Source organism: Leptosomus discolor, chromosome 1 (genome assembly GCF_034619465.1).
Source record: "Leptosomus discolor isolate bLepDis1 chromosome 1, bLepDis1.hap2, whole genome shotgun sequence".
NCBI classification, from domain to species: Eukaryota; Metazoa; Chordata; class Aves; order Leptosomiformes; family Leptosomidae; genus Leptosomus; species Leptosomus discolor.
In genome coordinates this window covers 175,290,049-175,315,106 of record NC_141391.1, presented here as the reverse complement: position 1 = coordinate 175,315,106, position 25,058 = coordinate 175,290,049, and the positions used below count along the sequence as shown (strand labels likewise).

General features: G+C 40.0%; 1 protein-coding gene across 2 annotated transcripts in view; it reads left to right on the top strand.

Annotated features, from left to right (window-relative positions):
- SYT1 (synaptotagmin 1) overlaps nt 1-25,058 on the top strand; it is a 130,699-nt gene that overhangs the window by 104,327 nt on the left and 1,314 nt on the right. For both annotated transcript variants that reach the window (XM_009951817.2, XM_009951818.2), the window contains exon 7: nt 21,267-21,400. In XM_009951817.2, coding sequence (XP_009950119.1) covers nt 21,267-21,400 — 134 coding nt within the window. The remainder of the gene's footprint in view (nt 1-21,266; nt 21,401-25,058) is intronic.

Genomic DNA, 25,058 nt, shown 5'->3' with positions numbered 1-25,058 from the left:
ACCACTCACTGACCGATGCCCAGTCAGTCCCTGAGCAGTGGCCTCTGGCCAGCCTTCCCCCCAGTTTATATACTGGGCATGACATCATATGGTATGGCATATCGCTTTATCCAGTTGGGGTCAGATATCCTGGCTGTGTCTCCTCCCAACTTCTTGTGCTCCTCCAGCCTTCTTGCTGGCAGAGCATGAGAAGCTGAAAAGTCCTTGACTTAGGATAAACACTACTTAACAACAACTGAAAACATCAGTCTGTTATCAACATTATTTTCCTATTAAATCCAAAAAACCAGGACAGAATGCTACCACATAAGCTAAAACTTCCAGAATCAGTACACAAATAAAGAAAATACTGTATCAGTTTCAGAGATACTCATAGCTATTAAGAGGTTTTTGAGTTTGCTGGATTTCTTTAAATTCTATCAAAGAACCTCAGAGCATTGAGGTTGGTTGATAATATAAGTAGTAAGAGAGTCATCCCATCAGATTTCATGTGAAAACAACTTAAAGACAGAGAATATGAGCTAACGGAGCAGCCTGAAGTCCATAAATCTGGTTTGATGTCTTTCTAAAAGATCATGTTTAGCTTGGCCAGAAGATGCTATCTTGATGAAGTAATCATTTGGTGGAATAGTGTACATGTATGCTAAAGATCAGATTGACTGGTCACAGTGTTCCTGCTTTGCTTTTGCATCTACAAATGAAATTCAATGGAAAAATTACAACAAGGCAGCTTATCCACTGAATTCTGGAAGGAAATGTCTTGATTCAGGTTGCAGTCATGGGCAACCATCTGTGGAAGTCAGATGTCCTATGCTGTAAGTGAAGGCAATAAAATGTTGATCTGGATATTGATTGCTCCCTCAAAGTCTCTTTATGGCTCCGATTTTATAGAGCACAATGTAAACAGATATGGAATCGTTTACTTCTACAGTCAGGACATATAGAGAAAGCAGGAGAATTGTGGTTAAGGTGATCCAAGTCTTTAATCCACCTTAACAAACCAGGGCAAGAAACCTGGTGTTTGTAATTGAGCATGATAAAATGCAGAGGTCCTGAGTGCTGCACATCAGGATGAGGGATACCAGACTCTTCAGGAAGCTTTGGAATAATAGTTAAACCATAGACAGAGCCTTTTTCCCCCCTTATCTCTCTTTCAAATCAGCAGAGAAGGACAGATTCTTTCCCAGTGATTCAGAGGAAGAGCATAACTCAGGTGCTGCTCTCTTGATGACTATGTGAGACCAACCGCCTGAGGAGCCGCCAGTCATGCACCACAAGTCGGTGCTCTCTTGTATCCATTTCTCTTGTTTGCCACCCTTCTTTCATGCTTGCCAGAGCTCAAAGTTTGATTTTTGACAAAACCAAAGTGAAATAAACAGGCACCATCTGAGAATTATGTAGCACAGCCATTTTGCTGTGGAAACTGCAGGTAGGGTTTTTTGTGTCCAGCACTTCAAAACCCTACTTTTGTCTGATTAGCCTTCTAAATTGCTTTATTTTCTCCTCAGGAGAAAACCTAAATAATACTTGAGAAAGTAACTTCCTATCACACTTAAAGCTGGAAGAGGGCTATAGGAAATTTAGTGATAAATCTCCCAACAGTAAAAACAGTGTAACACAGACTGCAGTACTTAGAAAAATATTTACCAAAATAGTGAGAACACCTGTGTGGGTGAGTTCATGCTGACCTGATAAAGTCAGCCAGTACTCTTCTGGTTGGTTTTCCATGTCTGTTTTGCTTTTTACTCAGTTCAGTATGTTAGTGATTCCACCATCCTCACTCTGAGGAGGACACCAAGAAGAATTTTGTGAAGACTTTATTTTGACTGATTCTGACTTCATTCAGTTCTGAAAATTTCCTGGGAGAAATCAGGCAAAACTACAAGTAAAAGGCCTTCCCAACGATTCTTTTAAAGCTTTTATCACTGCATGTTGGCAATGGTTGAAATGGGAACTAAGGCAGAGAAGACATAAGACAAAAGGTCACCGGTGGCTCGGTTTTAGAGCATGCCATTGGTAAGTAGACAGTAGTGATATTTCCAAAACCAGGTTCCCAAATTGTTGTTCTTGGCTTAAAAATAAAAACATTTTAAGTAGTAATAAATAAATTATTCTTGATTTGAAGCTTTGGATTCTGTGTTTTCAGACTTTTATATCTAGCCAGGAGGGTTAGAGAAGTTATTTTTTATTTGAAATGCAAGCTGAGAATCTCTCATGATAACATAATGCCAAGAAACTAAGGCTTCAAGAAATATGCTCTGTATCTCAGTGATTGTGATAAAATCACGAGAGTTGGCAGCGGTGAATGTTCTTAAAGTTTGCATACAGTTGATTTTGCAGTCTCACTTCTCTAGTGATGTAGTACTTAAAGGAGCTGGCTTGCTGGCTTAAATGTCAATGCCAGAGTTCTTCGGTGGGTTATCTCTGGTCAGTAAATAGACTGATGCCTTTAGAATAACATCCAGATTCTGAAAAGAGAAGACAGATGGAAAAGCAAACCGAATCCCAGGAATCATAAGGAAGTAGAAAGATTTTTAAAGTATGGTTTTTATATATATAAAAGTTACAAATTTGTATATAAAAGTATAGAATTTTATATGATTGTTTTGCAGAGCTCTTGGCACCTAGTTTGGGGCAGTACTCTGGTGTTTAGTATCAGCCTTTACTTCTGACTTTCTAGCTTGTGAATGCCACAATGCACTGGCAGTTGCAAGAGACTGTCAGGAGAAAAGGATTCTGCCTACATTTTGCTGGAAACCTGTAACTTTAAGATCAGCTGCATCTTGGATAAAGACCCTCAGGACAAAACAGTAACTTTCACTCTCACTGAACAACAATTTTTTAAATTGCCTTTGCTTTCTGATATTTTTATTATTTTTTTTTTTAAATAATAGACCTTATCATTGAAGGCAGCTAAAACTCTCCCAAAGCAAATTTCATTCTGGTGTATAAAGTGATTTAGAACATCCAAAATCTTTTGGACTATTGTAGCAATGTAGGAGAAAATCGGTTGTTATTTAAAGTTCCCCCAACAATTTTTCCTTAAAATGTGTTCGTTTCTGGATAATAATAACAAACTTTTTGAAGTTAGACTGCTTGCTTTCCTTCACTTAGGAGATCAGCCATTCATTTTTCAAAGCAAAGAAGTTTTAGCTTAAAGTTTCTAAGGTACCTAATACTGTATTCTGGCCCAGTCAATAACTGCAAATGATAAAAGGTTTTCTCTCAGCCTTTGTGCTCTCTGGCTGCATTAGAAACTGAATGAAGATATATGAGATGACACAGCAGGCTTTTTAATCCTTTAGAAATGGTTGGCAAAGTCACCTCTTTACTTAAAAAAGGTAAAACATAGAGTTGGGGTATGTGGGTGGTTTTTTAAAATAAATGTCAAATCTTTTTGTAATCTACTGTATTTTCACAGTTTGGGGTTGGGTGAAGGACAATACTTTTAACATACCAAGACATGTTTACGGCAAGTTCAAAAGTTTATGAAACAAAGGCACTGATAATTCCAGGAGAAGCAGGAAAATACAGAGCCTTTGAAAAGCTTCTGTGGGTTTTGCTTACAGCCCTGTCTGGAATTTGCTATGGTTAGAATGAGAGGGTTGCTATGAAAAATAAATCTGAAATGCTGTGGTGCAGTGCATAATGTGTTGTAGACAAATTTATATAACAGAGTTTGCTTTAAAGCTTTAAAGGCACATTAAGCCTTTATTTTGTGAAAATCTAATCGAGATGCCAAATGTGTGCCAGTAAGACTTAGAGTTTGTATTCCACGTGATTTGAGGAAAAGTTAATTGACAGAAAATTGTAACAGTATGAAAGCTGGATTTTTCGCATCTTTTCACTATTTTTCTTTACAATCTGCAACTTTTGCTTCAACCTTGTGTTACTTCTTAGACATTAACTCTTAATTGAACAATACTTCTCTAGAGTATCTATGAGAATATCTATGAGAACTATGTAGTAACTGTCTTGCAAAGGAAAATCTAGTGAATGTAATGCAAAACTGGGTCTTCTGTAAATACTCTGCCCTGCTTGTCTCTTTTCAGTCAATAGTGACCCACAACCTGCAATGGAAGGGAACAGGGCTTCAAACCCCACCGTTTCCTACTCCCCTAAATTCCCACCTAGCACACCAGCTTTTTTTGTCAGCCACAATAACTGACAAAACAAGATGCAGCCTCCTTATTGACTCCAGTTAAACACGAAAAATGAACGCAGATTAGCAGCAAGGTGGTCGTAGGCCAAGTTACCCAGTTGCACCCTCTGGGTGCCACTACATTGCCTGAATTTAGCTTTAACCAGAGGGCTCTCCCAGGCCCCAGGGTGGAGTCCAGTTTCCAGGCTCCCACTGGTGAGGAATGCTTAATGGTGTGACGCCCTATGAAAGTATGTTTCTGATCTTCCATCACGGGTTGGTGTCACAACCTGTGAGCTTCTGGTTTTCCTTCCTTTGATTTTGGGGGTAGATAGGAGCATCTTGATGCAACTTCAGCTATATTATACGCAGGTTTTGTTTGCTAATGTTCATATAGTTTTTGGATATTCGAAAACTAAGACTGGCTTTCAGAAAATCAACATACTTGGAGCTGACAACAGCATGCAATTACAATGCCTTAGCAAGAAAGGAGAAAAGATAACAATGAAATCAGTATGCTAGAGGGTGAGCACTACATAATTAGGAAACTGCAGCTTTATTCTTGTCTCAAAAGCTATAGAAAGCCATAACTACCATCCTGTTTCTGCATTCCCTCAGCCATTGCATATTTTTATACCAAGACAACATGCTAGTTGACAGAATCCTACTGATTTTCTTCCCCTGAACAAATAAAAGACATGCATACATTTTTTTTTTTTTTTATTGTTAGTCTACCACCTTCCACAAACCACCTCACCTCTCAGAAGAGGTGGTAATATTTCCATAGGAAAAATACAGTTTCTGCAATTATCTTTACAACCCTTTGAACTAAATTCTGTGGGGAAACCACCTCCTTCATTTTCATTCTGTGCGACAAGGTATGCCACAGGAGCCTAATGGCTGAGGGTTAGAAAAACATGTTCGCTACCCATTGCAACCAAAGGCAGCGATCACAAGTGACATGCAAGGTTAGTAAGGCTGAAATGCTGTTGTTGCTCAACAATGTATCCATCTCCCTATTTTTTCTTACTCTCCAGACTGTTTTCTTTCTGTGAAATAAGAGATGCTAAAAACAAAGCTCATCTGGATTTCAGAATAGAAAACCAAACCTTACCTATACCTTAATTTTGTCAAGCATGCTGACACGCAGTGGAGTGCCTACTTGTGCCATGTGAGAGGTGGTGGAATGGTTTGCACTGTGGGCTGCTGAGGAGCGGGAGGGGATATGGCACATCGCCATATGTTTGGGGCTGGAGCGTGGGTCCAGGCACCAAACCCCAGTGGTCCTTCCTCTCTGTTGGGAAGGCATCTGGAGCGCCTGCATCTTGTGAGGATCCACCATCTCATGGCATCTGCAACGTTGAGAGTAGAGCTGGGGAGCTTTCACAGGACAGTTCGTTACACCAAGTTTGGACTCCCAAATGCCATGCAATAGGAGTAAGACTTTCCCACATTTTACAGGCTACGCATCGACGTGCCTTGCAGATCTGGCCCTAACTCATGCACAGCAGATACAAAATCAATAAATTTCAATCACATCTACGTGGAATTGCATCATTTCACCAATGGCATAATGGATTTGTTATCTTACAGACCCTCTCTAATAAAGATTGCTCAAAATACATCCATTCATGTGTGCCAAAGTGTAATATCAAGTCGTGTGTTCTGCCTCCACACATAAAGAGCTGAATCATTAGCAAAGCTTGTACTTCAGGTGAGATTTACTGTGGACTACAAGGCTGATCATCAGTGAAGGAGTGACTACATCTATGATTCAAGGAAGTCATTGTGGAATGGCCAGATTGGCTGTAAACTGAAATTTATGTCTGTAGAGTGAGGCAGTTCACACTGGCTCCACTGCAGTATAAAGATGCCTTTCCAGCCAAAAAGAATGTGTTAAAAGCATTTGAGGCTGATCATTGATATGTATCTTGGGATTATTTCATTCCACAGCAAAAAAGAAATGTAAAGAACAGGGTTTGCTCATATCTGCAAATCTGCTTTCGAGCTGCACTTCAGTAGGAAGCATGATAAAGGCAAAAACAGATAAAGAAGCAGTCAGTCCTGCTGCTTAGGATTTGCTTTTAATTATTATTTATTTTGTTTCCTCAATCACTTTGCTTTACCCATTTGGCTGGAAGACAAACGCGTTCCCTGTTGATTTATCTCCGCTCAGCCAGGGGCTTTGCTACTCAGTTTGATTCCTAATATGGAAGCGCCAGCAGATTTTGTCTGACTTCCAGAGGGCTCCTCTCAGCTCCTGGAATGCAGCAGGGAAAGAGTCCTGCAGAGACCAACAAAGAGAGTTGTTGCACTAAGACTAATAAAGACCAGAAAATGGGCTTCCCCACTTTCCCCACTTCCCCCCCGCTTTCACTACTCTCTAAATCACCACTTTTGTCTTGCTTTACAGTAAGGCTATGAATTGTTTCCCATTACCCAACTGAATAGTCTTTCTTGATCACATCAGAAAACATGTTTTTTAATAACTTTGGAAAACACCTATTCCATCACAATGTGGTATTTATCATACTAGTATATGGCTTGAAAGCGTGCTGTCACAGTATCAGTGGATTAATTGAAGCACAGAGGAATAATATGTTAAGGGGACTGAAAAATAAACTTAGGATTTCCCTTTTTGTTTTGTTTCTCTTACCTGTTTGATTCAACACACTCAACTTTTCAGTGCTCTGAAATACCTGCTGTCCATTATGGAAGAAAACTGCTTTTCTGGGTTGTGGTTTTTTTCCTTTTAATAAAGTGTTCTTCAGGTAATAGGGCTGTCAAACTCACCAAATCAAGAAATGGCCTTTGCTGGTGACATACCAAAATCCGAAGGATTAAATTCCTCCACCAAGCAGGGTCTCTAAAAGGTTAACATGGAGCTGGAAGTTAATTTCATTCCAAATACAGAACAATAGTGTGCAGTGACATGACTTTGTGATAAGCATTTGTTAAAGCTAAATCCTCGCTAAGCCCTGCAATTGTTTTCCCTTGTGCTAATGGCAAGCTAACCAGAGGCGCTCCCTCTCTCTCCGCCGTCTCTCTCTCTCTCTCCTGAGGGCATCAGAAAGGCAAGTTTATTGTTTGCTAAATCTGGATTTTTTTTTTAATGAAAACCTCGGTTATTCATAGGTCATTCTTTTTAGCATTTATGATCTTCATTTCTGACAGGAGAATTTTTTGTCTTTCTGAAATCCACAAATCTAATATTATTGCTTGCTGATTGCCATTACTGGCATGTACATTAAATAAAAATAATTTAAATTATTTCTTATTGCTGTTGAGTGACTGTCTTGACTTTCATTGTCCACAGGCAAAAAAAGAGGCCTATTGTACTGACTAATGCAGAAAAAATGTTCAATTGGAATTTCCAGAGGAAAGTTGAAGCCTGGGACTCCAGGGGAATTGATTGCTTCACGTTCTTACCAGTGATTTTTAACAGGAGTTAGGTACTTTGGAAAACAGACCCATCTACAACTTCGAATTCTTAATACTTTTGAAAATCTATTCTAATTTTGGCAAATATTGCTTGAAAAGAGTATTGCTTTTTGAGCTTAATTTCGATGAAGTTATTTATATTCTCTATTATATGCAACAAGTACTGCCTTGGCTTGGACGTGGTGTTATCCACCTTTCCTTTACTATGGTTTCAATCTATTGATTCCAAATAAAAGCACTTATCAATTTTACTCCTCTGTCATCCTTTTCCTCCTCCTTCTCATCTAATAATCACAAACACTCAGACTTGGCTTTTCAAATATTCCTACTTTCAATTCTGAAGAGCCAAGGGTTTCTGAAATTCATATGTGCTTTTTGGATTCCTGGGTTATTTGATTTTCTTACAGGTCATGATCCCTTGACTAGACTACATCCAGATCTTGTTTCAATGGAGTAGCATGCAGAAATATGCTGAGCTGCCCAGATTCGATCTGGTTTGTCAGTGAAGCACAAGATCAGATTGCTCCACCACTTTTGTACCAAATTGGATATCTGCTGTATAAATTTGTAGCAGGTATCCAGGCTGAAAAATATCACGTACCTTTGGATTTCTGATAGATTGTGTCATGTCTGACTGCCTTTTAAGCTAAAGCGGTGTACAGTAGTAAGTGGTGAACATGTCAGTCAAATATCTGTTCGTGCCATTAAATGGCTGGGACAATTTGGAGAAGAATTTGGGTACACTGGGGCATGAGCTATTGGTCGTGTTATCAGAAATACTTCCACCTTTCACCTAATGGTGCCGTTTGCCAGGTTGTCTGTCCTCTTGTTTTATAGCAGGACTAAAGTTCTCAGCAGCAGAGCGTTCTTACTGCAGATGCTGTTAGCCTTGAACACTTGTTCTTTAGTCTACCTTGAATGTTAGCCCTTAAATACCTCCTGGTCTTCTTTTTTGTGACTCATCTGGAGTAAACAAACAAGGTAAATTGTTTGTTCTCCCAAGGACTTCAGGACTTCCCTAACTCTTCAGTGAGCATAATCTAGATGTTCCTCTTGTCTAAGTAAAAATTTGCCTTAAGTTTCAGGTCACTGCTTCTCATTATGTGGAATCGACAAGAATGCGAGGAGGCATGAAGCCTCCCAGCCCTTCTTCTGCAAGTACCCCCGTTAAAAATCTGACCTTGAGGCTTTTCAAAACTATTTTTTTCATGATACTGCAAAATAGGTTTTCACTCAGCTGTCATTTTTGAAAAACAGATGTAACTTAGCTGAACTCAGTTGAAACTGCTGATAAATTTAGCCTACATTGTAACTTCTCATGCTGAGACTGAGACAAGGATGTTGCCCATCCCAAGAAAATATGCCTTTGATCTTCTTAGTGTAGTTAAATTTAATCCAAAACAAAGCTAGTCTTCCCAACAATATTGGGAAACACCATCCAGAATGGCCTCTTCCACTCTGTGAGCAGATGCAGTTCTTGTCTTACAGTATTCCAGGGATTCTCTCCTTACCACCAGGAAGCACATCAGCCCTCGGCCTTTGGTCTGAACAGAGAGTAAGGAAATGTTTCATGTGGCCTCTGTGTCTAAACAGGCAGAAATAAACAACTGTATCATGGGTTGCTTTAGGTTTCATGTATGGGATTGGTGATGTGTGTGTTGAGGCAGTAAAGACTTTGGTCCTCTGAATCACACTAAAATTAGGTGCCACAAATAGCCTGTGTGAATACCCAAAATACTTTTCAAAATCCTGCTTAACAGACACTGGATGTGTTGGGAAGCAGGAGAGAGGGAGAGAAAGAGAGCTGTTAAGTGTTTTCTCTGAGTAATTCTGAATGCAAGTTTTGTAGGCTAAAGCAAGACTGCAATTATGTAGCTCCCTCCTTCCATTTACATTTTTTCCTTAAAGCTCAAATCTAACGGAAAAATAATGAAAACAGAATGAAACTGATTTTTGTATAAATATAAACTTCTCAGGTAGAAAAGGTACTAGGAGTATTATTTTAAGTTGAGACTGAAAATTGGATGCTGATGGACTCATTTATATGCAGCCACTGATGAATGAAATGTAGTTTGAAAGTCTTGATATGCTCTTAAAATAAATATCAACCTTGATAAAGTATAACTAGGGTTGGTTTCTCGGCTGTGAAGAGTTTGGATTAGGCTGCTTTACTGGTAGTCACTGGTGTTGTAAGACTATTTTTTTTATTCCTTCTGTACTGCAGCATTCTTGCCATATTAGCTCTCAGTGCTATTTCTAGTTTAATCATCTGAATCAAAAAATATGTTTCTTTCACATTGCCTAAGACTGAAAGCTTACCTGAATGAGAAAAACAGTTTATAAAGTAGAAGCAGTAGGTTTTTTATTAAAAAGTCAGAAGTGTTTTGCAGTGTATTGTTTTTCTGGTGACTCATTTATATGGGCTAAGGTAATTGGGTGTTTCCTACAGTTTCTATCATATGTAGATAAAGCATCCTGCTGCTTTGCTTTTCAATCTTTACTATCCTCTGCTTCTGCTCCCAACTCACCTACCATTGCTTTGGACTGCAAGGGTATGGAATACACAATCATAACTAGGTTTGCTGCATTTGAAAAAAACCCTCATGTGTAAACAATATGACAGTTCAGTGTTTTTGATGTGAGGCAGCCTTTATCACTGCCTTTGTCTGCTTTTGAGTGTATTGCTTTGAACCCTCTGTGGGAGAGGATGCAGATTACCGTTAAGCAGGTTGTATTAGCTTCTTTCCATGTAAAGACAATCACAACATGGTAGTACCATGCTGATGAGCAGTCAAACTGTAAAACCTTACTGTGGCAGTGTTGACATGAAGAGTGTAGCATGAAATGTATATCCTTGCTACAGTAAATTGCTAATACACTAGTTAGACTAGTTTTTGTTTTTAATAGAGTTTTTCTATGTTTCAGGGTTGAGTATTTCCTTTGAATGAATACTGCTACTCATTCCAATGTGGTTTTCTTTATTACCCAGTAACACTGGAACTCCTATCTGTCCTCAGTGCAGTTTAGAACTTGTTTTGCCTCACAGCTGCTGGGTTTGGGTTTTTGGGGTTTTGTGATGGCTGGAGTTTTGGGGGGGAGAGGAGTAACCAAAAGAGGAATGTGTTTGCTATCAGTCAGCAGTTTCTGAAGGAAAAAAAAGAAAATAACGTGTCAACTGTTTTCAGTGAAATAAAATGGACATGCAAAGTTGCTCTCTACCACACCGCAGTCTCCATGATGTTTGTCCTAAGTAAAGGTGTCTCAGTGCTTGGCCATGGCAAAATACTCTTTTTGAGTAGGTATCATCTATACTTCTTTCTGACTGGCATTACGTCCTTTCAGTCAGATCTTTCTATGAGCACAGCCTTTCACTACATGAAAGGAATCCTTTTTTTTTTTTTGCTTTCTTCCAGTTATTTTTGGGTGTCTGTCCTTGCCCTTGTCTCTCCGTGGCACAGTAATTTTCCTCAGGACAGTCATCCCAGCTATTTAAGCCTGGAAGCACAGAGAAACATGGCCATGCAAATAGAAATTCTTGAGTAACCAAAATTTGTAAATCCCCCTGGATTTCTTTCAGTCAAGTTCCCTAAAATCTTGGTAGTCACTGCACCACCCAGCAGCACTACTTAGTGGGATTCCTAAAGTAGGTTCCTTTCTACCATCATCCAGGACCCAGGCAAATATCTATATGCAGTAAATATCTCCAGGAGCAGAGGCCCAAAGATGATCATCACACAGGGAAGGTGGGCGAGGGCACTCAAAGAAAGGACGCCTGGCACCAGCCTTCACTCCACTGAATAATTGAAAGGAGCATAAAAAATGCAATGTACTTCTCAGCAGAGCAGACTGAGAACCTGTTTCTCATATCTTACAACTTTGTCTCTCAAGAGGTGGGAAATATAGGTTCAGATCCCTTCAGCCAACAGAAAGGTCTGAAGAACATTTCCTCAATTAGCAATTAGCAGTTTAACCTCTTAGCTATCAGCAAAAGAGGGGTGGAGAGAAAAAGCCAGCATTTAATTGCTTTATTTTGTAAAACAAGAGATAAACCCCAAAACTCCTAAGCTGGCACAGCGGTAGGAGAACAGTGGAGACTTGAAAAGGTGAAGCGTTGAGGCAGCTTTCCACCCAGGTGTCTGGCCTTTCCAATCCCCAGCCTTGACACCTGATGCTCCTCATGTGCTTGCTTTTTCAGCCTGATTTTTGAATTGTGGCCTCTACTTGGCAGCATGAGCCTCGGTTCTGCCCCTTCCCCAAATATTGATACCCCTCTCTGCATGGCCTTGTTAGATAGCCAGCTCAGATCTGGAGGACTTCAAGGTACGCGCTAACAGTCCAGTGCAATACATCATTATGTATCCAGCTCCTATTGTTTTCTGCTAAAAGATCCCACACGGTCTGCTCTTTAACCTTGGGTTCTTTGGGTTTTTCTGTATTATGTGCTTCTGCTGCTCTCTCCACTCTTCTGTCTGTCATTATTCCTCAGTCAACGTGTATTCCCCCCTCCCTCCTCCTCAGTTCACTTGAGGACAGTATTTTGAATCTCTCTAAGCCTCTGTGTGTTATCTTCTGGTATTTCCAGTACCACCAATTTAATAAATATGAATGTAATTAATTTTTTCTCTATATCATCAAAAGGCATTACATAAATTCAAACTCAACAGTCTGCTGGAATTTGTTGCCTGCAGTATTGCCAGTTTGCTTTGGTTTCGGTCTCAATTCCTTTACTGGAAAGTCTGCCTGTATCAGCAGCCCCAGTTAATACCTTTCTACTATTTGATGCTAACACTTCCCTCAGCTTAGTTGCTATTGCATTCTTTCTATTTTTTTACAAACATGACATGATACAATATGCTTTTTTGTTTCTTTGGTTGTTATCTAAGATTGCAGGTGCCCTTCTCCAGTATCTTAAAGTTTTAAAATGCCCTGCTGTCTTTCCCCCTCCTAACTACATTCAAGCTGCATCACCAGTCAGTTCCTCCCCTTTTGGTGCAAATACAAGGGAGCAAGCTTTACTGCTTTGATGCTCCTAGTTTCCATGTAATCGCATTCATGAAGTGCTTGGTTGAGTTGCTCTGCTTTTCCACAAGAGTATTCTGTGTTCACCCACAGCCAAAACTCAGGGTGCATTTTCCTCTTGGTTCAACCCACATTTGCTCCGCTTTATGAAACTATTTGTTTTGCCTGTGTGTAACTATGCTGAAATGAACTGCTTGGATGCAAGAGAGATCAGCTGCTCTTGCTCTGGCAGTAAACTTAATCATAAGCTCATAAGCACTAATTTGCACTGTTTTTAAATAAGAGTTTTGGCTTCTTTTTTTCAGTTTTCTGCTACTTTCCCCATCTGGCACTGTAACATTCGTTGTTATGTTCCAGTTGGAAGCGCTATGGGTGGAAGTGCAGACTCAAGTGCTGGCTGAATAGCCCTTAGGCCACTGTGAACATTTCTGTTTCCGCTGTCAGCTCTACGTGTTTAGCAACTTCAGTTTGGGATTAGGGTGAGGGAATCATTGGCTCACTGCTGGTTTTACAGCACTTCCTTCTTCCCAAGGCTCCCTGGTTCTCTGAATTCAGCGTTTCAGCAACTTGATATTCATCTAACTGCACACCAGTGATGAGTTGTTATTTTATGACTGCTTTGCTACACTCTCCATTTAACTTTTTTTCATTATAGGCAGGCTATTGTTAGTTTTTATAAATACCAGTCCCTTCTTCGCCACTCTAAATGGATTATTGGACTCCATTATTTCTATGAGAATCTGTCTAATGTTATTGAACATGAAATTACAAATGTTTTCATTTATAAATTACCCAGCCTTACAGTGTCTTCTTTTAAAGATGCTGATGGAAATATGTAATCCAAAGTCATCTAACTTGTTACACTATGACAAATAATATGAGCGAGAAGGGACCTGATGAGCAGTGTATTCTCTGTGTGTGCGTGCGCTGCATCTGGAGCATAGATAGATGTTAGTAAGTGCCTAAAAAAAAAAAAAAAAAGTATTTTTAACTAAACTGTTTGTAGCTATCAAGACTACGCTAGCAGCCCATCTGGGCTGTTTGCAGTTTCTCAACGCCGTTCCTGGCCAGTATTTTACTGGGTGGTGTTGGGAGAATCTCCCAGGCATGCCACTCAATCCTCAGCCCATTTATTAAAGTGATTTTTTAAAGTTTTGCTGGGGTCAAGACAGGCATAGAAGTTATGCAGCTATCTACAGCAAATACTTTTGCTACCCACGTTTCCCTTGTGTATTGATCAAGTACAGGCTACAGCTAAAGGTCTGGCCCATAACATCAAGTAGTCTACAGCCCAGTGGGGTTATGGAACCTATGATGAGATCCCAGGTAGCTAAATATGAACATTAGCTGAGGACTGAACATTATGTAGCACACAAACTTTTTTTAAAAAAAAAAAATCAACAATCCTGTTTTCAAGGAAGTATGATAAGAAAAAAAAAACACGAACCCTGTATTTTATGCCAAAAGAATTGTTTCTAATGAGAATGTTTTCCAATATTTCCCTTGAGACATCAGCTGCTCTTTAAAAAATAATGTTCCAACTTTAATTTGCCCATTTGTGGAGGAAGGTAGAAGGCCCAACAGCTTGTGTCAATGAATATAAACTATAACTTTTAATGCAATCTAGAATGTACCGCAGCGCTTGTACTCCTTCTTAGTAATAGTACCTTATATTGTTTCTTACCCAGATAACACATTTTCCCCCTCTAGCTTTCCTTCCCGTTCGAAGATTTCCATTCATCTGAAAAATACTAGTTTAGACAATCCAAGCACAGTATCACTCTAAACTCATTATTTCAGAGATTTTAATTATTCCCTCTTATCCATACATGAATAAACAGAAGAAAAAAAGTCAGAGCAATTTATCCATGGCCTGGAAGCCACAGGCATCATGTGAATCATCCCTCTCTCTCTGGAGAGAAGGGTTTATATGCTTACGGAGGGAGCACGTCCCATGATCCTTGGGAAGAATCAGCAAATCTGTGGGAACTCCCAGGGAAGTTTGTCCTGTTTTGCTCTGCTCTCAGAGCCCTGCTGCGTTCTATAGCACAGCTCTGGCAACCGCCATTGTTGCTTTCTGAAGAAAGAAGCAGGCATGCAGGTATTGCTGATGCTTGTCAGCCTTCATCCCTGGCAGAGTCTCTATAGAAAACAAAGTTGTTTGCTGAATAAAATTGCTGTTCTCCTCGCTGCCTGCTCCCGTAAGCCAAAAAAGCTTCGTGTGAAGGGTGTTTGCACAGAATAGGAACAGTTAAAGGGTGCAGTATTGAATCTAGCACTGCTCCAGCTCTGGTCTAAGGCTCTGGCTTGGTCTTTCCTCTGCTTTCCACCCCACTGCGCTGTTGCAGGATGAGAGTGATTATGGCTCTTTAGCATGGAACTAATGGTCCACCCTGCAAGTCACCTCTGTCCTAACCGCATTTTCAGAGCCATTTATAAGGCTGCATTTCCAAACCTGATTTTCTTCACTTCTTGGATCAATTTCCAAGCTCTTCAGGAATTTGCTCTGCTTCCTGGAATGGCAGCTCTACTGTCTGCTGCCACCTTTGCTCTAAATGTCAGCAATGTGTGCTTTGGCACGGGTTTGGCATAAATTTTCTTCTGATGGAAAAAAACATGTGCTAATTAGCACCCAGTTATCCCAAACATTTTGAAGACAAAAATACAGCTGGAGGCAATTCTGGCACTGTATTTCTTCTCCATTTCTACATTTTAGTTGAGAACATCTTATTACAGTGTTTTGTCATATGAAACTTTATTCAGCTGTATCTATGACTAGTTTGTTCTGGCTCAATTTTTTTCCCTGTTAATCATGTTAGGCTTACTCGAGGCTTGTAGAGGGTTTTCTCTGATCCCACCACACAGAGCTGTGTGGGATTTTTTTCTTTAAACGACTGGCCCCCCCATACACACGCAGGCTTGGGACTGTAATTGCACACTCAATCAGTTCCAGTGTTATCCTTATAGCATTTTTCAAATTGTCAACTCTCTAGGTGCTTTATTTTCATATTTTGATTAGCCTTAAAAATATTTAACATAGGTGGGCACCATCCTTATGTTTGTGTTCAGAATAAACCATTGTAGTAAAACCATCCCAAGCTGAGTATGTTATTGACACTTTTCTGCTGAAGATCCAGCAGAATTGGAAGTTTGTGTGCTGAATTCTTTCCTACCTAGGTGGTACGTGATTTTTTCATTACCTACTGATCCCTATAACAAATTTTTCATCTTAAAATCCACTGACACTCAGTCATTCTCAAGTTCCACCTTTTCCTTAGATATTTTCATTAGCCACGATTTTCTTCTTTTGAGTTGTAGTATTTTTTTTCAGATGTAAAGTTTGCTTTTGTGAAATCTCTGAAATCTGCATCTTGTCTACAATATGATGATGATGAACCCGTCATTACTTTAAGAGGGTCCTAATTGTATATATATGCCTTGTGGTCCAAATGACTCCAGAAGTCTTTACCATTTCAATTACCTTTTAAATAATGCATTGGCACCTTTCTGCAAACTTCAGGGAAACAAAATGTATCAGCTGGTCCCCCAGTGCTTTAAAAGCTGTTCAGCTAGCCTCCCTTGAGATGCTGTTGTAAAATCTACAATGCACAATTAGTTGTGAATTTTACATCTTTTTAGCATTCATGGATAGACCATTAATGAGGGAATAAATAGCAGAATTTTGTTTAATCCCACACATTGCTTAACATGAATTATTAAGCAAGGGACACACAGCCATTCTATCCCCTTCACAGAGGGACATCTGTAGTGCTCTAAATGCAACATCCCTTCTTCCAGATAGATGGGTAAGGTCCATCCACAGATATGTGTGGATGTAATGTGGATCTAAATCCCTGTTTACTTGAAAGGAATAAAACTGAAGGAAAAAAGAGAGTGATGTTCACCTCTTCTAACTTGACATTTCTTCAGTGTAACTGTTTACATGAAAGCAAATAGGCTGTCTTGTATCAGTGGAGAGAAATAAATATTTTGGGGTGCAATTTATTTGATCGAAGACAGATTTTTACTCTGAAATGAAATAACTGTCCAGCGTACATAAAGAGAAATGCTTATTTATTTTCACGGGTATCAGATGTAGACATTTCTACTTGGTCAATTGAATTCTGCCCTTTATGACCAAGCTATGCACTTAACAGATAATTTATCATTGCTGGGCTGTAATATCAGTTGTCATCCTTACTAGTCTCACTTATTCAGTGAGACTATTTACATATTAAAGTTTTACTCATCATGAGTAATGGTGCCGGCACTGAGTTTATGTTGCAAGTAGAGAGAAGAGATGTTTCTATTAGCATTAAACCTTATCTCAGAAAAATCACTGGAGACTGGCACTTCCCAGAGGTTCTGCTTTCTTTTGATTATCCTCCCTTCTTCTAATAATTGACTCCAAACAGTTCAGCTTCTGTTATTTGGTGGAACAGAATCTGTCCTTTTCAGAGACTTATTCATGAAGTTGCAAGAACATCTTCACTTAGATATCAGGTTGTCTGTGTAGATTGCCAGCAAATAGATTACTGGACAGTTGAGGGAGTTAAGGGTAATGTCATGGGGTATGGGAGTGTGTAACTGAAGATAATGAAGTGGGGGAGAGGGTCATATATAAGACACAGAAGAATGAAGAGAGGGGAGAACTAGGTAAGGCTAGGATAATTCAAGAAGTTGGAAGTGGATGTACAATCGAATGAGAAGAAGCTCAGTTAAAGTCTCTAATGTCCCATCCACTTACTTAAGCTGGCTACCCCATTCTGATTTGCAGTGGTTTTGTAATGAGTCAACTTATATAATACTTTCCTCTGCAACTAGAAATGAAGAAACATGATTTCAGTTAAGTGATATTCAATTTGTATTTGGTTTGACAATTTTACCCTTGGATGAAAAAAAACCCTAGGATACTGTATGATACGATATCTCCTCTTCTGTGCTCCATTTGGGACCTCAGCCGCTGACAGTTCTGCACTACTATGGCAATCCGGTACCACTGGTATCTTTCCTACTGAAAACCTGGCATTTGACTGAGCCTAACTCAAATCCCCAGACAGATAAACATAAGAAGCTGATCAGGACATGAAAAAGAAACCACAGAAACTGAGCTTCTGGGCCTTATCCCATGGCCATGAGTTATCCAGGGTCAGATTTTTGTTCTGATACCATCATGAAGACAGAAAATCTAGAAAGTCAATAGAAGCAAATCACTTAAAGTGAATGTACACATAGACCCTAAGCATTTTCATACACTTGAATTCTAGGTTAAAAATATTTTTCTCCAAAATATGGAATGGTTATAAAGATAGGAATATATCTGCATCGCTATATAAATCATTACTGTACGTGTCCTTATGGGCATATGAATAAACATCAAAGCTGTCTATATTGTCTGTGGACAAGCATAGGTTGGTAAAGGATTGTCTTATATTGACTGAATTTATTTTAATAGAATTCTTCAGTTCTAATCCCCTTAATAACGTATTACTGCACTGTTTAGCCTCCCAGCTCACTCTAGCTACTCCAATTTAACAGCATCTTATCTCATTTCCATATCTTAACACTCTACCACTGGGTCCTTGACTACTGAACTTCCTTACTATATATTAGCTATACCTAAAACATCATTTTGCATGTCAAAACAATTGTGCATTCAGCATGGAGCCTCAGCAGAAGTAATAAGGTAGATGAGCTTTTCTCAAGTATCACCTAATATTGAAGGAGTCAGCCTGTTTTCTACCTTCAAAAGCTGGTATGCAGTGATGTTTGAACTCAGTATTCCAAAAGAAATAGAACTCTGTTGGCTTTTTGCTAGCATTTCTGCTCTTCACATAATACTCCTTGATTCATACATTGTGCAGTCAAAAGGAACCCTTGCAATCCCCTGTCTAGCCTCAAGTGTAAACCTACCCAGATATAATTTCTATTTGAACTTCAATCTTTTGAGGGAGAAGGAATCTTAACCCTCTGTACAGAGTTCACCACAAAAAGTGAGGAGCTACTCCAGCTGTTTCAGTAGTCTTACTACTAAAGTACACGCCTATTTCTAAGTTCAAATTTATCTAGTTCCTTCTCACAGCCACTGGATCTTATTATACCCTTGTCTGCTGGCTTGAAGCATCCGCTACCAAAATTATGCCCCTTTCAGAGGTACTGTAGACTGTGATCAAGTCACTCCAGGAACTTAACTGTCCCAGACTCCTAGATCTTCCACAGTAAAGCATATTTTGACTGGCGCAGAAGGCAGTTACTTTTCTCAGATACTCCAAGCATGAATTTCATTGCAGAGTCAGAAAGCATAGTTTGCTCATAATGATAATATTTAATTTCAGTGTTAATTTGTCTAAGATGGAGAGACATGGACTTGATGGGTGGACTACTCTGTGCATAAGTAACTGGCTAGAAGGTCACACTTAAAAGAGTTGTGATCAATGGCTCCAAGTCCAGGTGGAGACCAGTGACAAGTGGGGTTCCTCAGGGGTCTGCTCTGGGCCCAATGCTGTTTAACATCTTTGTCAGTGACATGGATGGTGACATTGAGTGCACCCTCAGCAAGTTTGCTGATGTCACTGAGCTGTGTGGCGCAGTAGACTCGCTTGAGGGAAGGGAGGCCATCCGGAGGGACCTTGACAGGCTTGAGCAATGGGCCAATGCAAACTGCGTGAGGTTCAACAAGTCAAAGTGCAAGGTCCTGCATGTGGGTCGGGCTAATCCTAGGCACAAGTACAAACTGGGTAGAGAGTGGCTTGAGAGTAGCCCTGAAGAGAAGGACTTGGGGGTGTTGATTGACGAGAGGCTCAACGTGAGCCGGCAGTGCACCCATGCAGCCCTTAAGGCCAGCCATATCCTGGGATGCATCAAGAGGGGTGTAGCCAGCAGATCAAGAGAGGTGATTCTCCCCCTTTACTCTGCTCTTGTGAGACCCCACCTTGAATACTGTGTCCAGTTCTGGTGTCCCCACCATAATAGGGACATAGATCTGTTGGAACAAGTCCAGAGGAGGGCCACAAAGATGATCCAGGGGCTGTAGCATCTCTGCTATGAGGATAGGCTGAGGGCACTGGGGTTGTTCAGCCTGGAGAAGAGAAGACTCCGGGGGGACCTTATAGCTGCCTTCCAGCGCCTGAAGAGAACCTAAGGAAGGCTAGTGAGGGACTTTTTACAAGAGTGTCCAGCGACAGGACAAGAGGAAATGGTTTTAAACTGAAGGAGAGTAGGTTTAGACTAGATCTTAGGAAGAAGTTCTTCGGTACAAGCCTGGTGAGACTCTGGAATAGATTGCCCAAAGAGGTTGTGGATGCCCCCTCCCTGGAGGTGTTCAAGGCCAGGTTAGATGAGGCCTTGAGCAACCTAGTCTAGTTGAGAGGTGACCTTGCCCATGGCAGGGAGGTTGGATTAGATGATCTCTAGGGTCCCTTCCAACCTAAGCCATTCTATGATTCTTCTTCTGTAGCCCCATCCTTTTCTCAGATGGGAAACGAGAAGCCTTTTCCTTTGATAGTTTGCATTCAGGCTTTCTTAATTTATGCCACAGATGACTTGTGGCTGATTGGTGCTTTGTATAGCTCCTACAAGCTTGCTAGAGAGAAGGCTTGCCTTGATCTATATCACAGTTCAGCTGCCTAAGGCCAAGGGAGGTACCTACCCAAATTTTGGTGACAGTACCGTACAAGTTGTTGAAAAAGATGAGCTTGAGATGCTTCAAATGGCGCTTCACGGTAGGTCTAAACAGAAAAGTAACTAAGCTCAGTGAGAGTACTGCTAATTAACAACATCATGAAAGAAGAACTGCTAATTCATTCTCTAAATGGGAATGTGGCTCATGTAACAGATTAAAGGCTGATAGCACTATTCTTTTAAGCAGGCAAAGTTTCCGTTGAAAGTATAACCACCAAGATACCACTTCACAGCAGTAACATCCATGAGAGTTTTGCTTGCGTGAGGAATACCTGATTAGGTACCAAATCAGTTCTGTTCCTTAGCCACCAAGTCATACAAAATAACAATGGGAATTCAATAGAGAGTAGCAAAAACAATTCATAATTCATACTGATACCATAGACTGCACCTTAGTCTGGCTGCATGTAGCACTAAGGTAGAGGACTGGTGTTTGAAGGGCAAAGCCCCTTCCTGCCATGCAGTCTGTCCGTGCGCCAGACCCACGGACACTGCGTTGTGTCGGTCGCAGCCCGCCGAGGAGGTCAGAGGATCATGGTGCAGCTCCCACCCAAGTGGCCATGTGAAGAGCTGCTGGGCCATCGCAGAGCAGCCAGCCACCCCCGCCCTGTTCGTTCAGCAGTGCTCACGGTTCTTGGGAAAACCACCCCACAGCCCTGTTGCCAAAAATTATTGGCAGAAAATAGTGTTAAAAACATTTTCAGGATGGCTAATGAGCTACAGAACAAAGTTAGGTGGGAATTTACCCCTCTCTCGCAGAGTTAAGGAGATAGTGCAATAAATGTTTTGTACCTTGTTCTATCAGGAACACTTTGCAATCATACAGGAATCTTCTTACAGTGGAAATTAGGACTTTGTTTAAATACAAGATGTCTGTTGCTAAAGGTTTTTCTTTTCCTTGGTCGAGTCATACATTTGCAGAATTAAAATCTGTAAATAACATACTGAACTACGCTTTTCAGCTCTACTTCTCTTGATTACCTAGATCCCTATGTGAAGATCCATCTGATGCAGAACGGTAAGAGGCTGAAGAAGAAAAAGACTACTATTAAAAAGAACACTCTGAATCCCTACTACAACGAGTCTTTCAGCTTTGAAGTACCATTCGAGCAAATTCAGGTAATGTCAAACAGTGTTTTGTCTTCTCTCTGCATTCCATTTCTCAGCCCTTATAAATATTTAACAGGAATCTTGTTAATTATCACGTGTGCATGCCTTCATTAGCACCTAGGTGCCAGCCCTGTGCTACATTAGATGAGTGTGACTGCTTCAAGAGGGAAATGATAAAATGCACAGTACTTATGAAGCTTTGATTCATCAGTGAGAAATGGATAACTGACATTTTCTGTTAACAGAAATGGATTCTGAAAAAAAAAAAAAAAGAAATCCACAGGGAGATGGCAAAGGAATGTGCCAGCAGAAAAAAGTATAGGGATAAAAGAAAAGGCATACATAGCAATTTTCCCCAAATTATTTGAAATAATAAATTACCATCATCAGTTAAATTTGTATTCCCTATGCATTTATTGGTCTTGTTTGTTGAAAGCACTGCAGCATCCCTCTTAAGTAAAACACATAATTGAATCACAACTTTTTTTTCAGTTATTCATCACACCATTAAAACTTTTTCAGTGGTTCCTGTGTCCATTGGAAAAAGACGCTGGAAAATCTCAGGAGTCAGTACTGCAGTACCTGTTCTCTTGGCACCTCAGGGGAGCTCCAGCAGTTGTCCAGGTGCTACTCCTGGAGAGTTCCATGCCTAAAATTAGGGGCCTCAAAATTCAGCACAGTGAGCTGGAAGTCACCTACATTAGTCAGAAATACCAGGACAAGGCATCATGTCATTTTTTTCAGGGGCTCAGTTATCTATCTTTCGGCTACTGGGAGGTGAATCACCTCTCACTCAAGAGAGTGAGATTTAACTTATCCTGATGTTAATTAGCCTTTTCTCACAAGAGATAAGCTCTTCCTAACAGTCTCAGGAGGCATGTGGGAAACCTGCATCCAATTCACCCTCCTCCCTAGGTGAACTTAAATCTGTATCGTGAATGCCATAAGCAAGTGCTCTTGTCACCTGTGCCTATGGCTTGCGTTGGGAATGCAACACTCATTTCTGCATAAGTATTAAGTATATGATTGGCCACAGAGCGTAAGATCACCTGTTACTTGGAGGATTCACTTGGAGAGGCTTTGGTCTCTGGTCTGATCTAGGTAATGTAAACCACATAAAGATCAGTTGATAAGGCCTCCTCCATTTTTTTTAAAGCCTTAACCATTAGTGTTAAACTATTTAATTTTTTTGCTTATTTGTCAGAGGAGGGAAGATGTATTGGCTTAAATATCCTCAGAAGAGAAAAGAACTGCATGCTGGCTTCCCACCCACCCACGGAGCCCTGTGACTGTGGAAATGTTAAGCAAGGCAATAGCTCCTCTGTATGGAGCTGCGCATGGAAAGTGTGCTTTCAGGGGCCTCCCAGTTTGAATGCCCTTAATTAAAATAGTCTGGGAATACATCCTTTTGTGGCTTGTAGGGGAGGTCTGTGTGTGAGTTAGGTGCCATCCTACTTGTAGTTTAAAAGTTTAAACGGATTTAAATGGCCTGGGCCAAATTGGGAGCCCCCTCTTGATTAGATGAGAGCATGGTACAGGTTTTGAGACTCTGTGTCTTGGATTTCGATAGCAGCTGTACTGGAGAGAAGCCCAGGAGCCAAGACCTACATTTCAGCTAAAGCTGTGTGCTTGGTTTTATTGACTTGGTACCGACAAAGATAATAAAACTAGACAAGGTGAGGCAGTAGGAATAGTGACTTGGATGCATGACTAGCCAATTTAAAGTTTCTTCACGCCCCACAGCATGTACAGGTGGCTATGGACTCTAGGAATCAAAAAGTGGGAAATGCAGTGGGCCCCAATTCCCATTGATTTTTATGAAAGCTGGTCTGTGTGCTTGTGAAAGATCTCATAACAAGCATCAAAGACCCAGAGGCAAAAAAGATAAATCAAATTGAGCCTCTCTGGCAGTTTAAGCAACAAATGTGTCTTGATTTCCAAATAGGGACAGAACTGGGGAACTGGAATAGGTACCTCCAAGTTACTAGACCTGAGCTTTGGAATGGTTAGGTGCATTCTGTAGGTAGTTGGCCATTTTGCCTTCTAATCCTAAATCAGTTTAAGGTGGATATAGGCCCTTTAAAAAGTATTGTGGTTTAGCTATTTAAATTTTTGCTTTTCTTGGTTTTTTGGACATTTATTAGAATTACTTTATAGCTATTTATTTCAGTGTAGAGCCTAAATTTCAAGTCTGTAGTTACAGACTTTGGTCATATGCCAATGTATTTTGGAGTTAGTTATAAAAGACTATATTTAGAAGTTATTTCATTGTGGTTACTGAAGTGATTTCATCATTAGAAATACACATTTTAAATGTTATTTAGACTTAATATAGTAAGAATGACTTGGGTAATTCATGTAAAAGTCATTAAGCAAACTTTCACAGTCAAATAAAAACTAATGGTTATACAAGTTTCTTGTTTGTTGGAGAGCAAAGACAAGAGAGCTCATGGAGGGAAAGCAGCTCAATAGCAATACATCTATGTAATTTAAAATAAACCAAACGTTAACGTTTTCAACAATTTAACAGTGACTATGGATTCTGGCTGTTAAGGGAAAGTAATGTCTTTAAGGGTAATGGAAGAACACCACTGGGAAGTCAAATCCTGTTGCTAGAGGCAGATAAAGCACATGTTTTGCCATGTGAAAGACAGTGTGCTGCCGTAGGTAGCGACGTCTCCAGACCCTGTCAGTCCAAAGAATGCTTAATCATGCAAATGAAACTGCTAATCCAAGTCTTTATTAGCAGAGATGGTGCTTTCTACTAGCACCTTGTGGGTTTTGCAGTGCAGCTGTTCTTCTAATATATGGTACAAAGGCAAAGAGGTGCTCGCATTTCTCTGTAGATTTAAACCAGAGACCACGAGGTGAAAATCACCTCAGAGTTAATCATCTGAGCTGGCTGTTCTTACATGTTTATAGAGCAAGAAAAAGGATCTTTTCTTTACAGTGCTCATTGATGTCTTATGTTTAACACCAAAATAAAATAAAATAAAATAAAACAATAGTAGCTAACCCCCAAGCTTCAGGTGCAGCAGGCAACTTTTTTTTGTACGATAAAATAATAGTCTCATGCTTACTTTTTATATCTGTGATTGTACCATGCATCTAAAAAAATGTTCATTTGGGGAGGTACCATCAACATTAAAACTGAGTGTATTGCAAACAGCAACACTGAAACATCATTTTGGCATCGAGAAATACTTGCTTCAGAATATTGCCTTTTATCGTGAGTGCCCTGGGGAGACAGAGTCTCGAGTTTGATGTACGCTTTTGTCATCAGCAAGTATATAAATACTTTAGTGCCTGTTGGAATAATCTCTTTCTGTGGCTCAGTGAGTTGTACAATCTTGTAAGGGAATGGACTCTGTAAAATAGACCTCATGAGCCTGGTCTTGCAGATATGCTTAAAAGAGTCAGTTACCTTTAAAAGATAATCCCATTACAAGCACTGAAATTAATCATTCTAGTAAGAAATCCAGATTGTACACATATTTAAAGCCTTAAATTTAAAAACCTGATGCTTGAGAATAAAAGATTTTTCTGGAAGAAATGTGTTTCAGGGCATTTCTTCATCCACATCAGGAAATTCACACTGTAATAATAAGGAGCTGTGTGTGTTTATTGTGGGATAGAAAGGAATCAGGAAAAGAACTGTATGCTCATC